At 57.9% G+C, this 14,943-nt stretch overlaps 2 protein-coding genes across 5 annotated transcripts; both read right to left on the bottom strand.

The window, feature by feature from the left end:
- Nucleotides 1-1,337: 1,337 nt before the first annotated feature.
- NRN1L (neuritin 1 like) lies at nucleotides 1,338-3,172 on the bottom strand. The gene is made up of 3 exons (XM_036834521.1): nucleotides 2,742-3,172; nucleotides 1,849-1,981; nucleotides 1,338-1,731 (listed from the first exon to the last, which is right to left on the bottom strand). Exons 1-3 carry the CDS (start codon nucleotides 2,818-2,820, stop codon nucleotides 1,446-1,448), a joined length of 498 nt encoding a protein of 165 aa, XP_036690416.1. The 5' UTR covers nucleotides 2,821-3,172; the 3' UTR covers nucleotides 1,338-1,445.
- Nucleotides 3,173-3,214: 42 nt separating this feature from the next.
- EDC4 (enhancer of mRNA decapping 4) lies at nucleotides 3,215-14,449 on the bottom strand. Of its 4 annotated transcripts, none has more exons than XM_036834516.1 (29): nucleotides 14,178-14,449; nucleotides 11,650-11,806; nucleotides 11,140-11,251; nucleotides 10,740-10,839; nucleotides 10,282-10,471; nucleotides 10,028-10,175; nucleotides 9,834-9,938; nucleotides 9,390-9,499; nucleotides 9,224-9,307; nucleotides 9,036-9,131; nucleotides 8,840-8,942; nucleotides 8,539-8,719; nucleotides 8,372-8,444; nucleotides 8,185-8,276; nucleotides 7,922-8,121; nucleotides 7,729-7,832; nucleotides 7,483-7,636; nucleotides 6,711-7,144; nucleotides 6,521-6,625; nucleotides 6,284-6,436; nucleotides 6,162-6,198; nucleotides 5,852-6,029; nucleotides 5,594-5,749; nucleotides 5,370-5,485; nucleotides 5,120-5,285; nucleotides 4,847-5,033; nucleotides 4,535-4,754; nucleotides 3,982-4,145; nucleotides 3,215-3,749 (listed from the first exon to the last, which is right to left on the bottom strand). In XM_036834516.1, the coding sequence occupies exons 1-29, from the start codon at nucleotides 14,260-14,262 to the stop codon at nucleotides 3,557-3,559; spliced, it is 4,203 nt and encodes a 1,400-aa protein (XP_036690411.1). In that variant the 5' UTR covers nucleotides 14,263-14,449; the 3' UTR covers nucleotides 3,215-3,556. The 4 variants fall into 4 exon arrangements, with proteins under 4 accessions (XP_036690411.1, XP_036690413.1, XP_036690412.1 ...); XM_036834518.1 differs by having other exon boundaries at nucleotides 7,558-7,636; XM_036834517.1 differs by having other exon boundaries at nucleotides 7,922-8,109.
- Between the last annotated feature and the right edge of the window lie 494 nt (nucleotides 14,450-14,943).

Below are 14,943 nucleotides of genomic sequence, written 5' to 3'. Positions count from 1 at the left end.
CTCTGGAGGCACCTGTCACCCTGGAGCCTAATCAAGGGTCCTATCAGGCCTGATTCTGTCCTAGGGCCAACAACCTCCCAGCATGGACTTTAGTGCAAGCCTGGCCTGCCAAGTTCTGGACTCCCACCCCTCCTCCCCTCCCAGCTGATTGCCTGGGCCCCTCTTGTAAAGCCCTCTCCAACTCAGCCCCACTTCTCCTCCACCACTTGTAAGTCTTGCATCCTTACCTCCTATCACCCTCTATCATGGTCCTTCTCTGACACCTCCCCTTAACCCAAGGACTGAGTAGGTAGATCACTCCTCTGTGCTACCACAGAGGGGGAGTTGAAGGAGTAGACTGAATAAACTGTCCTATATATAAACATAGCTGGCTTACATAGGGCCTTATAGACAATGAAAAGGAGTTTAATATCAGGATCAGTTTTTCAATTTAGAAAATGGAGAATAAAGTGGAGGGAGTGAGAGTAGAAGCCAGTGAGGAGGCCATGGCAGTGCCCACACAAGTCGTGAGGTGGTGGCTTGGAAGAGGGTCCTGGCAGGGACAGTAGATGACTGATCAGTAGAGGGTCTCACCCTGAGGCCTCCTCCTTCCCTCAGGATTCTGCCCGCTCTGATTCTTGCTCTTTTTCTCCACCATGATGAACTGGGGCTCCTCACACATCACACACTCATCTGTGCTTCCAGAAAGCCTTCTGGGATTGTTCTGACCTCACACTGCACACCTCTTCTCAAAGAACAAGCTTGTGGAGAGCATGAGGCCAGAGGAACCCTCATTGTGACCCCAATTTCTGCAGCTCCAGGTCACCTCAAGTACTTGAATGTAGACTCCAATGGGGGCTCCCCACCTTCTGGAACAGGCTCCCCTCAGATGAATCAGGACCACAGAGAAGGAGAGGAAAGGGTACTTAATCTGAACTGTCTTGAAGGCTAAGGTGGTAGTTCAGCAGAGGGAGGAGGAGGTGAGATGGTCAGGAGCCTGGAAACTGGAAAGAACCTGGGGAGGGGGGTGGACTGGCTGAGGGTGGGGGTGGGGACACTCTATCACCTCACATGGCCCCTAGGGACCAGGACAGGAGGGGCAGGTAGGGCTAGGAATGCCAGCCCGGGAGAACAGAGAAAGATGTGCATTCTCGCACATCTTGGGTCACCACCAGCAGTCCTGGAACCTGCTGGCAATGGAAAGCTCTGCATTGCCCCTGGGAAATGAGTGTTTGTGAAGAGAAAGACTGAGTCCCCTATGGTGGCCTTCAGCCCGCCCATCTCGTCCTGGGGAGCAGCTTCTTGAGGCCTCCACCCCAGCCAGGTGGGCCGCAGTGGAAAGAAAGGAAGGAGCTTGGTACAAATATAAATACCTTTAATGAAAGCCGAGCGCTTTCTGAGGAGCCACGACGGCAGCCACCAGGGCAGGGCTGGAGGTGGGGGGCGCTGCTACCCGGCCAGACCGGCTAGGCCAGAGGACCCAGGAGGCAGGCGAGCGCCAGAGCAGCCGCCAGCAGAGGGGGCTCGGGGCCCAGAGTGGGTGCTGGCGCTGTCGCCCGCAGCGTCTCCTGGTTGGTCTCTGGGCCCGCCCCGCGCTCCTGAAGGCGCACAGGGGTGCCGCACAGAGTGTGCAAGTTATCTGGGTGTGGGGCCCGGCGAGCTTCTTGCTGTAGTGACTCCCACACGGCGGCGGCCTCCTCGGGACAGCCCAACAGGACTCGCGAGGCACAGGTGTGGAAATCATTCCAAGACCTGTCAAGGGTGTGGGGTTAGGGGAATTAGGTGGGGCAGGGGGCTTTGGAATGGGAGGGAAGAGGTTCAGACCCCAAGGGTGTGGGGTTGGGCTGCTGCCCTCACGCCTGCCCGTACCTGCAGACGCTCTCCAGCTCACCTCCGCGGCCCATGCCGTCCCCCAAGCGGATGAGACACTCGGCAAAGCCCTGGTATATGGTGTCACAGCGGCCTGGGCCCGCTGTGGTTGCTGCCAGGGGAGATACAAGGACTGGGGGTGGGGGTGGAGAATAGTTGATAGGATAAGGCGGTGCGCCCTCACCATCCCCCCCACCCCCGCTGCCAAACCCCAGGGGTTTGTTTACCAGGGAGCGTTCTGGGGATGTGACTCAGCGTGAAAGGGGTGCCCCAGGGAACTAAGGGGCACATCTGGGGACCACCTGCCTCTGCCCCCTTCTAGGCAGACCTGGACAGGATAGGTGGGGATGGGGGAAGGAGAAGCCTCGTTCCAGGGGTTGGCTCTTCTTCCGAGCTTCTGGGTCCCAGGTCAGGTGAGAATGGTCCATATGAAGGAGTATGGACATGGTGAAGGGAGGCAGGGCCCCTGGCAACGTCCAGTTTCTCTGCAGCCTAGACAATCTTTGTTTGGCCTTTCCATCCCCTCCCCAGAGACAGGTGTTTTCTGATGGGTAGGGCAGAATAGAGGGGGTTGGGATTCAGGTTCGACCCTAAGAGAGGACCTCAGAGATCCCACGGTTGGTCTGGGAGTCCTGCAAGAGGTCAAGTCTCCCCTTATCAGGATGGGGACTGTGGAATTTGTGGGTTCTTCCCTCCGAAACTAGGGTTCAGTTCCCACCCTCACTTTACATCCTGAAGCCACTGGCACACATTCCCTCCCTGGAGCCCTCTCACCTCCTCTCCACCCTAACTCTCAGCGCTCAGGAAGGCTGTGCCTCAGCTCCCACACAACCTACACCCAGCCTGGGGAGGGGGTGCGCGGACTGGGCTGGGTCCAGCACGCCGGCACTCACCAAGGGGCGGCAGCAGCAGCAGCAACAGCCCCAGTGCACAGGGCGGTTGCCAGCGGTGACAGAAGCGGCAGCACATCATCCCCCCCGGGCTGGGAGCCTAGTGCCAGAGCTAGCAGCTTGGAGCGCAGCCCTTCGGCCCAGCCCCCAGAAGGAGGAACTGTGATTGGATGGGGGGTGAGGGTGGAGCTCAAACCAGCCAGCAGCCCCGCCCCCAGTTCAGATAGGCAAAGGAGAAGGGAGGGACTCCAGAGAGGAGAACCCAGGGGCACGGGGTGGTGCTGAGCTGATCCCAGGGCCCTTGCCTTCCCTCAGAGATGGAGAGCGGAGATCTGGGAAGGCAGTTGGGCAGATGAGGGTGGGTATCCAGGACCCTGGGGTGGGTTGGCCTAGACAGAGCTCCAGGAGAGGGGGCAGGTAACAAAGGGCAGTTATCAAAGTCATGCCAAAGACATACGAAAAGCACACACATACTCCATTTTATTCCAAAAGCATTTAATTGAATTTCTCAATGTTTCTCAAAAACAAAAAGAACCAAATTGGTGGTAAAAAGGAGCATGGAAAATTCAACTAAAGTGGTGTCATAATCTCAGGGGTCATGCTCCAGGCATGGCAGAACCCAAGAAGGCACAATACCCACCCTGGGCCCAGCCTAAACCTGCTGGCTACCACAACCTATAGACCATAGCCAGTGCTATCCCCATCAAACACGCCAGAGGTGGGAGCCTGAGCAGGTAAAGGGCAGACATGACCCTGCTTTGGCCTAGGCCTGTCTGCTGACCTTCAGTGCCACCCCATCCTGGGCAAGGCAGACTTAGCTAAGGGAGGCTGGGGGTCATAAGGCCGTGCAGCATGAGGCTGAGACGCCGGGCCGCTTTGCCAAGTGAGTTGTGTGGCTCCGCCTGCAGGAACTGGAAGAGCTTCTGGCGCACCTGGGCCATGACAGAGCCCATGTGGTCCCGAGTGATGGGGTCACTGTGGTCCAGGTGCATCACAGCCTCTTCCAGGTAGCTGGGGGTTTAGGAAAAGAACAGGCTACAGGTGGCCTCCAGCAGAGAGGAGTGCCCCCTGGTGGCAATGAGGCCCAGAGGCTGATAATGGAGGCCTCAAAGCCTGAGATGGGTGGGGGCAGAGGGGATTGGTGGAGAAAATTAAGGAGGGGAGTCAGGCAGAAGTGGGAGTCTCTGCCTTGAACTGCTCCCGCCCTTCACCACAGCCCTAGTCCCTGACTATGCCCACTCACCTGAGCTTGAGGTCAGTTCGAGTGCCAAGGTCAGAGGCCAGTTGCTGGATGAGTGAAAGGAGTACAGGCTGGGAGAGGGGGCAAGGTGGCTGCCCAAAAACCTGGCCTGGGTCCACAGTTTCACACACGTACAGCACCAGGTTCAGGTCGGCAGCTGTCAGGGCCTGAGTAGAGAAAAGAGTTAATAGCTAATGTCAGGATGGAATGCCTGCTTGTCGGCTATGTGGCCTGGGAGAGGATGACCAGAGTAGGGCATCCTGAGGGGGATGCTTTGGGGCCCAGAGAGAGCACTGTAGGGCTGTGTTGTTACTCTAGGGAATCAGGAAAGGTTTCCTGAGAAGGGTGGTTCTGAAACAAGGTAGACTGAGGTAGGAAGAAAGGGATCTAGGGTCCAGACAGAGGGAAAAGCAAGGGAAATGCCCTGGAGGCCAAAGAGAACCAAAGAGTCTGCTGAGGCCAGACCACCCGAAGCCTGATGGGTAGAGTAGAATGTATGATGTGTGGGCCTTGTCAGGAGACTCCTGACTCTATCTGGGCTTAGTGCCCGGCTTACCTGCTGGAAGGCCTGATTGAGGTGGCCCTGCTGCAGCAGCTGCAGGATATGGGCTTGCTGGGCTTGGCAGTCGAGGTGGGTGGCAGGGACAGGTGTGCCAGCGGCTGAGCGCATGGCCTGCATGATGCTAGAGGTGACGGCAGCCTGCTGCTCCTTGAGTGCCACACTCACCTCACCCTTAACAATGCGCTGCACCTGTGCTAAAATTGCCTCTTGCAGGCTGCAAAGGCAAGTGAGGGAGATGAGGCTAACAGACAGTTGGGTCTGGCCCTTTCCAAACCCACCACCTAGCTCAGTGCCCTGCCCACACACCTGCCCACAGCCACGTGCAGCTGGTGCTGCACCTCAGCCCGAACGCTGCTGGACACGGTAGCCGCCATCTGCTCAGTGGCCCCCTGCAGTGTGCTGACCAGGCCCCGCAGCTGGGCCAGCACGGGCTCCCGCGCCTCCTGTTCTCGTGCCTTTCGGCTCTTCATGTGGCTCTCCAGCTGCTGCAAGTCTGCGAAGTGACCATGGGGGCCATGAGAGGGATGGTAGGGAGAAGATGATAGCCCTTCCCCTCTTGGGGCATATGACCCTACTCACATTCCTGCGTGCCCAGTCGGAAGCTATCATTGATCTGCTGGAACATGGCCTGGCAGCTCTTCTCGAAGGCGGGCAGTACCACGCTCTGGAAGGCTTCACGGTAGGCGGCCTGCATTGGCCCCTGTAACGTGTCTGCGGCTGCTCGGGCAATGGCATCTGTTAAGTTCTGGGGGTGGAAGAAGGGGCTGAGTTGAAAGCTGAGCCCAAGCCCACCAACCACCAACCTCCCTCATCTTGGGCCCCACAGCACCTTGGACTTCAGCAGCTTGGAGATATTCTCTTTCATGCTACCCTCCACGGCTGTGAGTTTGGTGGCCACTGAGTTGCTCAGTTGGCCTGCCACGGGCTCCAGACTCCTAGACACACCTGGGACAGGGTGAGGAGGGAAAGGTAGAGCCATGAGAGGAAGCTTGACAGGTAGGGGGCCCCACTCCCATCTGGCCCACCCAGAAAAAGTCTCCATGCAAAACTCACATGGAGGAACCGTCTTCTTGATCTCATCCCGTATGCTGCGCTCCAGCCGCCCAGCCACAGCTGAAGATAGTGCTTGGGACAGCTGTTGCGTCAGCTGCTCCTGCAGCTGCCCACCACGCTGCTGTCCCTCGGCCAGTGCCCGCTCCAGTCGCCGCTCTGCATTGTAGCTAAGGAACAGGGCTGCAGCAGGTCCCATATCCCTTCCTGGGCCAAGAATGCTGCTGCCACCCCATGCTGCGCCGCTGCCCACAAGGATACGCTCCTGCTCGTGCCGTGACTCTAGGGCACGTTCTACGTGGCCCGTGACAGTGCTCTGCAGGCCTTCAAGTTGGGTGCACAGACGCTGTAGCAGCTCTTCTTGGCTGTGCCGAAGCTGCGCCAGCTCTCTCTGCTGTTGCCAAATTAGTGCTGGCCAGTCCTCAGGGGCCTCTGCCACCTGCCAGGAACACCAACAGTCACATGATGCCCACCCCGCCCATCCCCACACACCAGACCAGGGGAAGGCTTGGACCCTACCCCACCCCTACAGGCAGGAGTCCCAGAAGCAGAAAGGGGTTTGCTCGCTCACCTGGTGCTCTGTGAGCCGGGATCCCACGGATGAATTCCTGCCATAGAGGAGAAGCACCTCAGGCCATGTCAAGCAGGCAGCCTGAAGACCACCCCTCTCCCTGGCCCCAGGACCCCTCCTACCCGTCATCCTTTTTGCCCTTTCGCTTGAGCTTGGGTGAGGCCCGAGGGGATCCTTTGGTCTTCCAGTCCTTGGCAGGAAGACGTGGAGTGGGAACTCTGGTGCCAAAGCCCCCTGCAGCAGAGGCCAGGCTGGCCACCTCGTCATCGTGGTCACTGTGGGAAGGGCAAGGAGAGAAATAGGCACCTACCCACTTGTTGGCCCTCCCTGTGAGAGGAACAGTGCGGGGTGGTGCCTACCTTTGCTCGGCACTGGCGTCCTGACTGTCGTGTTGCTGCAGCAGGTGATAAGGTGGTCGGTGAAAGGCCAGGCTCTTGTGCTTTTCCTGGAGGCCATTCCGGGGGCTGGGGGGACAGGCCAACTCAGCAATGGATGATTCTATCTGAAGCCCCTACCATCAGCACATTTCCCCCCTCCTAAGCTCCTCACCTCTCTGCCAGGCTGCTGCAGGTCTCACGAGTAATGTCTGGTGCCGTAGGCCAGACCTGACTGTCAGGGGCCGTGGCCTCCTGGGTCAAGGCTGCCTCCAGGAGGGAAGGGGTACTATGCCGATCCCCATCCCCAGGGCCTCCATCCAGGCTAAGCTGGGGGCCAAGCTCGGGTCCCGGCCGGGGCCGTGGAGACAGCAGGTGTAGTGCTGAAGCAGCTGAGGCCATACTGTCCGGCTCTAGGCCCTCAGGAGCAGAGGAGCCAAAGCCACGGGACAGTGCCTCAGATGCGATCTCAGGGATATCCTGGGACAGGGCAGTGGAAGCTGAGGAGATAACATCGGGGGAGCGGGTGCGGCTGGGGGAAGCCTGGGGTAGCCCCAGGGGCTCCACTTCCTGCAGCTCCAGGGATAGTGTAGAGGCAGCAGTAGGCACCTGAGGTGGGCCAAAGGTGGGAACTTAGGTGGTGGGAAGTAGGAGTAAAAGGAGTACAGAGACGAAGCACTGGTGTGTGTAGTGATGAGAGATGGGACAATGGGGAAGGGGGAGGAAGGTCAAAAATGGCCGCAGCCCAGGAGGAGAGGAGGTGGGGATGGAAAGGCTGAGGATCTGCCCTCCAGGGACACCGGGGGCTGAAATACCCTCAGGGGAAACATGGACCACCTGAGGAAGAGCAGGACCAGAAGACAGGGTGCTGTGGGAGGAGACTGCCGCCGGCCTTCCCACTCCCATATACCTGCTACACTGCACTTCACACACACCCACACACGCACCTGCCCGGGCCCTTTGGGAGGCAATTTGTCGGCCGGACTTGGGAGCAGGCCAGGCAGGAGGCTACGCGGGCTTGCCTGCAGGCTGCTGCTGCTGCTCATTGTCAGACCGCCATCCAGCTGTAGCTTGGGGCTCAAGGTCAGCTCCTCAGGTGGCCTGGTGGCAGGAAGGATGAAGTGTAAGCAGCCAGAGCCTGGCATCACCTGGCACCAGCCCCTGCCACGCCCTAACTCTGACCCTCATTTCACCTGGGCAAAGAGGGGTCCACGGCCGAAGTACTGCTCATGGCAGACACCGCTGTAAGAGAGGAACTGCTGCTGCTGCTGCTGCTGCTACTGGGAGATGCAGCGATCTGGGAAGATGCGGAGAACGAGGGCTGTGGCTGTGGGGGGCACTCCCAGGGCCTCCCTCCCTGCGCCCCACACTCCTCCCGCAGCATACCTGCTGCAGGGAGGTACTAGGTGTCATGAAGGCATCAGGTGTCATCAGCTTGGGCTTGGTCTCACTGCTCAGACTGAGGAAGTCGGCAGGTGCAGGCAGCTCCACGATGCGTCGGAGGTCAGGCTGGGAGCCGTGAGTGGCCGATCCCAGGCCCTCAGAAGCCAGTTCTGGTCGAGACTCTCCAAATGCTGTGGGAAAAGCTGCCACTTGAGTCAGATTTCAGACCCCAGTCAGAACCTGCTTTCCTCTCACCCCCAACTCACCAAAGTCCTCATGGGCAGGGTGTGTGGGGAGCGGGGCCACCACGTCAGGGTTCAGCTGTGGTTGGAAACGGATCTGTACATCTTGCAATGCCCTGCAGGGAGAGCAGGGGGAGAATATGAGAGTCAGTGTCAACAGGGTAGGGAGGGGCACAGACAGGGCACAGGCGGGCCTCCCCAGCACACTCACTTAGTGTGCACACAAAAGAGCTTGATGAGCACACCGGCTGCAGACTCCATGGCACCAACTCCGTGGGTCCCATCTGCAAGGACAATGTGGACGACTAAGCCCCTGGCCCTCTGTGCCTCAGCACTCCCCTACATCCCAACACACATCCCTGACCCTGAGGAGCTCACCAGCCCCTAGGCTGTCATTCTCCTCCTCGGCTGGCAGCACCTCAGTGTGCCGCAGCCGGCAGCGACTCACAACCTGGATACCGAAGCTCAGCACAGGGTGGGTGAGCAGGAACTCAGAGATGGAGCTGAAGCAGGCACGGCCCTCCTCCTGGTTCTGCAGCAGTTCCATCACGTAGAGGACCTGCGCAGGAAGCGAGTTCACAGCTGAGCTCAGGGGCTGGGAAGCTGTGGATGTGCCACACACACCCTTGTCCTCCCTGATGCTATCAGCTCTGCCCAAAGTGTCCCCACTGCAGCCCACCTTCCGTTGCACATCGCTGAGAATCAGGTATTCTGCTGAGAGGTCCAGGCAAACCTTGAGGCTGGGGGGCACACTCACTGAGCTGAAGATATCTGGGGAGAAGCTGGAGGGGGGCGCCACGAGGCAGGATGAATGAGACTGAGAGGGTAGAAGGAACCCAACCCTGCCCCTGCCCAGCCCCACAGCCCCTGCTTACCGAATGGTCTGCAGGCAGGTCCAGGACACCGTGCACCACATCTTCAGCTCCCGATTCTGGTCAGCGCCAGTAATGAGGAACCTCCAGAAAGGGACCCTGCAAAGCAACAAGGCACTGAGTGGCTGGCTGGGCCCCTGCTGGGAGCCCAAAGTCCAGCCCACCACCCTCCTGCCTGCCCACTCACTCACTCAGGATCCTGTTTCTTGTGGTTGTCACAGAACAGGAGGCAGGAGAGGGGCCTCCCATCGTGAGGCTTCCACTCGTGCAAACACCTGCAGGCAGGTATATGAGTGGCCTGAGTGGGTGATCTGATCTCCTACCTGGGGGAGCCCAGGCCCTCAGGCTCCGCCTTACCTGGGCTCATCCTGCCCCTCAATGTAAATCTGCCAGAACTTGACGAAGCCGTCATGACTTGCGGTAGCCAGGACAGTCCCATCAGGTGAGAGGGCCCCTTCACTTAGGCGCTGGGAAGAACCCAAAAAGCCTTGCTTTGCCACCTGACTAGAGGTGGGAGCAAGTCCTCCTCAGGTGAGGATGGCAGTGAGCTAGGCTGACCCAAAGCGGATCTGCATGTTTGTATGAAAGACAATTAATGGGGGCGGGGTGCTGTAGAGAAGACCAGATCCATGGGGTGCATGGTTAGGTGTGAGCGCTACAGGAGACGGGTCCCTCTGTGCTCCAAGTTCCCATGGCAGAGTGCTAGAAAGCTATCTGGGCAGCTGTGGGAACAGGGAATAGATGAGGGACATAAAGCGGTGGGGAGAGGAGGGCAGGAAAGGCAGTCAGTTGCAGGCTTACTGTGCTGTGGCCTTTTACCACGATGAAGCCCTGCTTGATCTGGCTGACATCCACGGGCCAGGTGCTGTGGTTGGAGCGGAGCATGTCCAGGTCCCATACCTCAGCCTGGCAGGTACAGGGAGGTGAGCGTTCAGCCCATGACTACACCATTGCTACTTGGTCCCCTCCTCTCCCCCCATGCCCAGCCCCCTCACCCGGTCCTCATGCAACAGGGCCACCGTTGGGCTGCCCTCCTCACAGCAGTCCTCACTCTCTTCGGGGATGAAGGGGCACCAGATGATCCTGCGGAAGTGGTTCAGTGGAGTGCCCTCTGGCTGTCGGATATGGACCAAGATCTCTTCTCTGAGCAGGGTGTTAAGGGCTAGGCAGGTGGATAATGAGGTATGTCTGGCAGACCCAGCTCCGCCCACTTTTCTTCAGTCCCCCATCCCACCCTGGGAAAGGATACTGAATTTTGCCATTAACCAGGGCCAAGCGCCACACAAACAGGTTGCCTGCCTCATCCAGGCAGGCCAGCTGTGGGGAATTGAGGTGTGCAAAGGCCAGATCAGCCACGCTGCCTGTGAAGCCTTTGAGCAGGGTCCTCTCTGAAGTGCTGACACTGATCACCCGTACCATCGCTGAGCCGTTGTTGGCAGCTAGAATCAGGAGAGCGGTAGGCCATGAATAAGTATCTAGGCCCAGGCAGCAGCAGAGAAGCCCTGCCCTTGCCTGCCTCTCTGCCACTACCAGTCTCAAGCTCTGTTTTCTCACTCGGCTCCAGAAGGCCTGGCAGAGCTGGGACCAGCACAGACAAGCCTTCCATTATACCTCTACGGTCTGAGTGGGCTGAGTGACCGGACAGTAGAGCTGCATCTCTGGGGCTACTAGCAGAACACCTCCCTCCTCCGTACTGTGCCTACTCACCCCGAATAGCATAGGCCAAGAAAGAGTTGGACACAGCAATCAGGTTGCCATAGTAGTATTTCTGCTCCCAGTCATACTTGGCGACGGGCTGGATTTTCACCTGAGAACCAAGAGTGAGGAAGGTCATAGAAGTCGAGGGCTGGGGCAGCTTTCCTGGAGCTGAGGTAGCCCCCAGCATGCCTGGGGACAGTAGAGGCCATATGCGCAGGCCCAGCCACCCATTCACAACTCTTGGGGCCAGATTCCCACAGAGAATGGCAGCCAACCCTGGCTTCCTGAGACTGGGATACACTACCTGTCTGTCAGGATAGTCCCCAACGGTACTGGCAGCATGGAATGGGGGAGGGACAGCCTAAGTGTGCCCCATCCATTATACATGCCATGATATCCTGGTGCCCACCTTGTTGCTCCCCCGTGCCTTGCTCGAGATGCTAGAGTCACTGCTGGCCACAATCTCCACCTCCTTGGCCAAAATCCCGATGCAGGTGGAACTGTCGTCTCCTAAGAGGCAGCTGTGGGGAGGGGTGCACAGCGTGACTCTTGCCCACCCAAAGTCTCGATAGGCAGGGTTGGGGGGAGAAGATACAGACACTCTGGTGAAAGTGTAAAGTCCCAGATGCCCAACTCTGCCTGGTTCACTGGTCCCCAAACCTACAGCTTCCCTTGCTCACCTCCCTCCTTGGGAATGGCCCTACTTCCATGCTAAACCAGGTGCCCAAACTTCAGATCCAGGCCAGGCCCTTGAGCTTGTCGTTGCCCCTCATCCTAGTGCAAACTCAGTGTTCCACCCCAGGTCATCTAGTGGGGAAGGAGCAGAGGCTGCTGGGACCCTCTCCCCTCACCTTATGCCTTTAGTTCACAAATGCCTCAAAGACCCCATCACCACCACTGCCATCTCCCAGACACTCACATGACCTGCTTTTCCTGCAGGTTAATAGGTGGCATGGCTCGGAGACCAGGCTTGTTTGTTGAAGTACCATCACCTGAGCAGAGGGGGTCTGGGACCAGGAGCCCATTGAGATCTCCATTGTAGGCATTAGATGGTCGCTGGCTCTCTGCACTGGGACCTAGAGACAGAAAGGGCCACTCTGATGAAGTTATTCCACCTGCCCACTGGCCTCTCCTCCTGCAGAGCTTCATTTAAGAACCATGAGGTGCTCTAGGAACACTCAACAAAGCTTGTCAGTGGGGAGGAGGGCCCTTTGTTCAACCTTTATTCCATAAACACTGATGGTGAACCCAATGCATGCTAGGACCAAGGATGAGCATGAGGCTCTTCTACCTGGAGGAAGGGTATAAGAAAGCTCTGAGTCCAATTAATACTCATGCCTGGGTCAGTACAGAGGGACTCTGTGTACTTGAAGGAGGGCATGGGAAGGGTCAGGACAGACTTTACAGAGGAGGTGCCATCAGAGCCAGCGTGGCTAGAACACACAAACATGGAAGGATGGAGGGAAAACAAGGCTGCAGAGGTCTTAGGTATGAGGCTGGGGTGCTTAGATTTTCCCTGTGGTAATGAGAGCCACAAAAGTTTTAAATGGGAAAGTGACATGATCTGCTATGGCCAGAGGACTGACTGCTCTAAAGTAGCATGCAGGATAGTTGAGAATCCAGGTGAGAGATACCAGGGCCTACACCAAAGTAGTGGAGGGGTTGGAGAAGAGAGGGTGGGCTTCTAAGGCATGGAAAGACATGATAAGATGTGGAAATAAGAAAGAAAGGAGACTGCCTGACACGGAAATGGCTCAGAAGAAGCCACCCTGGAGAAATGGACATGAAGGAGTTGGACAAAGAGTAGAGAAATTATGGGGTAGGGTGTGTAATCAGGAAAGACAGCCTTTCAGTTGTTTACCATTGGCTGTGTTTCAAGCACCCTCATAGGTTCAGACAGTACTCCAAAACTCCCAGGTAGCAAGGAGAGTAGGGCCTCATATTCAAGGAATATGACAAGTTTCTAGTCACAAAACAGCCTGCGGTCTCACATGGTCCTCCAGTGAGAGGAGACAAGCAAGGGCTACTTGGCAAACAGGGGAATCAAGTACCCATCAATAAGCAAAGAGTTAAGAGGAAAGACTACAGGCCACCTCACTTGCATCAGAGCCACCTTAGCTGCTCAGGGGTAAGCTGACCACTCTCCCTTCCAGGCAGGCTACCATGAGGACAAACAAACAAGCTACATGTTACCCATGCCAGGCTCTACCAAACCTTTGTGAAGACTAGTCTGCTAGCAGCTAATAAGCATGAGAGGGCCAGGCCAAGCTCATGCGTCCAGGGAGCACACACTCCAGGCCTGGGGAAAAGGGCTTGGTGGTTCCAGGCAGCAGATAGATTTTCTCAGAGATTAGAGGTTAGCTAAACCCAGGAGTGAGGACCAGTGCCTGCTTCCAAAGGGAGCCAGTTTGGGCCTTCCAGCAGGTTTCAGAACAGGGTCTGAGGAAACACCAATTCTCAGCTCTGGCCACTGCACATCCACACCACCATTACCAGCCATTCTCTCAACCACTACAACATTTCACAGGTCCCTGAACCTGCCATGAAACTTTGGTACTTTCACATATGCTATTTCCTCTTTGCAGAATGTCTTTCCTGACACCCAAGCCCCTCTCCATATTACAAGACCTAGCCTAAACACTGCTCTTCTCTCGGATCTGTTCTCAGGCATTCTCCAGCCCCCACCCCACCCACCCTATCCCCATCACAGTGCCAAACACTTATCTCTTTCAATGAGAAGAGCATTATATTACACCTTGTTAGCTCTGTGTCCTAGGAGCTCACTGAGGGCAGGAGCAGCTCTGAGGTACCACTGCAAACCCAAGAAAAGTTTAAACGAATCGACGTAAACTAGGGCTTGCAGATGTTTGTAGCCTAATCCAATCAGGACTGTACAGTCTGTGATTTGCCTTAATCCCAAAGAGGACACAGAATTGGGGTTGGTCACCTTCCTCCTGAAAATCAGTTTCAGAACCGCATGCCTAGAGTCTGTATTCCAGAAGGAAGGGCAAGTTGCATAGGGAGATCAGCGGCTCTTCAGCACAGCGCCTAGATCTAGACCCAGAACTCCGCATACAGAGCCCAGACTAGGCCTCTGAACTGTGGCAAAAGGGTAGGGAACCCGGGCCAGTTCCAGGAACACTAGAGACGTTGCGGCCAGGACACCTGGTGGGCTCTGCGAACTCAGAGAAGGTGCCTCACCTTCAGCCGAGACGCTGAAGGACGAGGCAGAACGGCCCGGCTCCGGGATGGGGAAGGATCGCACCCAGGGGTCTGCGCCCTTCAGCAAGCACGCTCAGGGATCTGCCGCTCCGACCCTCGTCTGCCCTCACCAGCCGGGAGGATGCAGAGCCGGTCCTGAGTGACCCGAGGGCCATGAGGGTGGCCGAGGCCCGCATCGCCCTTCTGCCCGCTCACCAAGGACCCACCCCCACCGTTCCGGCTCACCCCCCGCGGGCCGGTCCAGCTTGAGGATGTCCCGCAGGTGCTGCGTGGCGTCCTCGATGTCGATGCTCGCGCAGGAGGAGGCCATGGGCCCAGCCGCGGGCGCCCGGGTCCGCGCCGCGTTCGTTCGCCGCCGCCGCGCACCGTCCAGCTGAGCACAGCCCCGCCAGGACCAGACAGTGGGACCAGTCACTACACTCGGTCCAACCTAAGCTCGCAAACCACCGCCCGCGCCGCGTTCCCTGAGCCCCGCCAACCCCACCAACCGCCTCCACTTCCGGCCCGCCCCAGACTCGGCTCCCGGAACCTGAGCGGAGCGGAGAAGAAAGGTTCCGGGCTGGGGGTCGGGACGCTTCGCCCCTCCCGGAGCCCGCCCCTATTGCGGTCCCGCCCCTGCGCTAGTAGGGTCTGGGGAGTTCCTCGAGGCTGAGGTAGAGCAAATGTCCACCTACTGGACCGCCCAAAGCGCCCTACTTGCCTCAGGATATCCCGCCCGGTCCATGTCCACTCCCAAAGCATGGGCTCATGGTGGGCCTAGGACCGGGTCAATTTGGTTGCCCAAGCTGAATCCCTCAGATGCCCCAGGAACAAGCTGAATTGGCAGGAGCCTCGGTTTCCCCTTTGGGAAGTGGGTCAGTGTAACCCAAGACCTGAGGGGACCCGTGAAGTCACGGACCCAGGAATTGCAAGGGCAGAGGAGATGGTCCCACCACAAACATCACATTGTTCCCTAATGTCTCCCAGCATCCCCCTGCATGACCTGGCACCC

Source organism: Balaenoptera musculus, chromosome 19 (assembly GCF_009873245.2).
Source record: "Balaenoptera musculus isolate JJ_BM4_2016_0621 chromosome 19, mBalMus1.pri.v3, whole genome shotgun sequence".
NCBI classification, from domain to species: Eukaryota; Metazoa; Chordata; class Mammalia; order Artiodactyla; family Balaenopteridae; genus Balaenoptera; species Balaenoptera musculus.
This window is presented reverse-complemented; position numbering and strand designations above follow the sequence as displayed.

Excerpts from the sequence above, each read along its gene's own strand:
- NRN1L (XM_036834521.1), bottom strand. The coding sequence starts at position 2,820 with ATGATGTGCTGCCGCTTCTGTCACCGCTGGCAACCGCCCTGTGCACTG. Across the intron at positions 1,982-2,741 it reads GCTGCTGCTGCCGCCCCTTG|TCCTTGTATCTCCCCTGGCA; the intron begins GTGAGTGCCGGC and ends CCCCACCCCCAG. Across the intron at positions 1,732-1,848 it reads GAGCTGGAGAGCGTCTGCAG|GTCTTGGAATGATTTCCACA; the intron begins GTACGGGCAGGC and ends CACCCTTGACAG.
- EDC4 (XM_036834516.1), bottom strand. The coding sequence starts at position 14,262 with ATGGCCTCCTCCTGCGCGAGCATCGACATCGAGGACGCCACGCAGCAC. Across the intron at positions 9,939-10,027 it reads CCCTGTTGCATGAGGACCGG|GCTGAGGTATGGGACCTGGA; the intron begins GTGAGGGGGCTG and ends TGTACCTGCCAG. Across the intron at positions 6,199-6,283 it reads AAGGGCAAAAAGGATGACGG|GAATTCATCCGTGGGATCCC; the intron begins GTAGGAGGGGTC and ends CCTCTATGGCAG.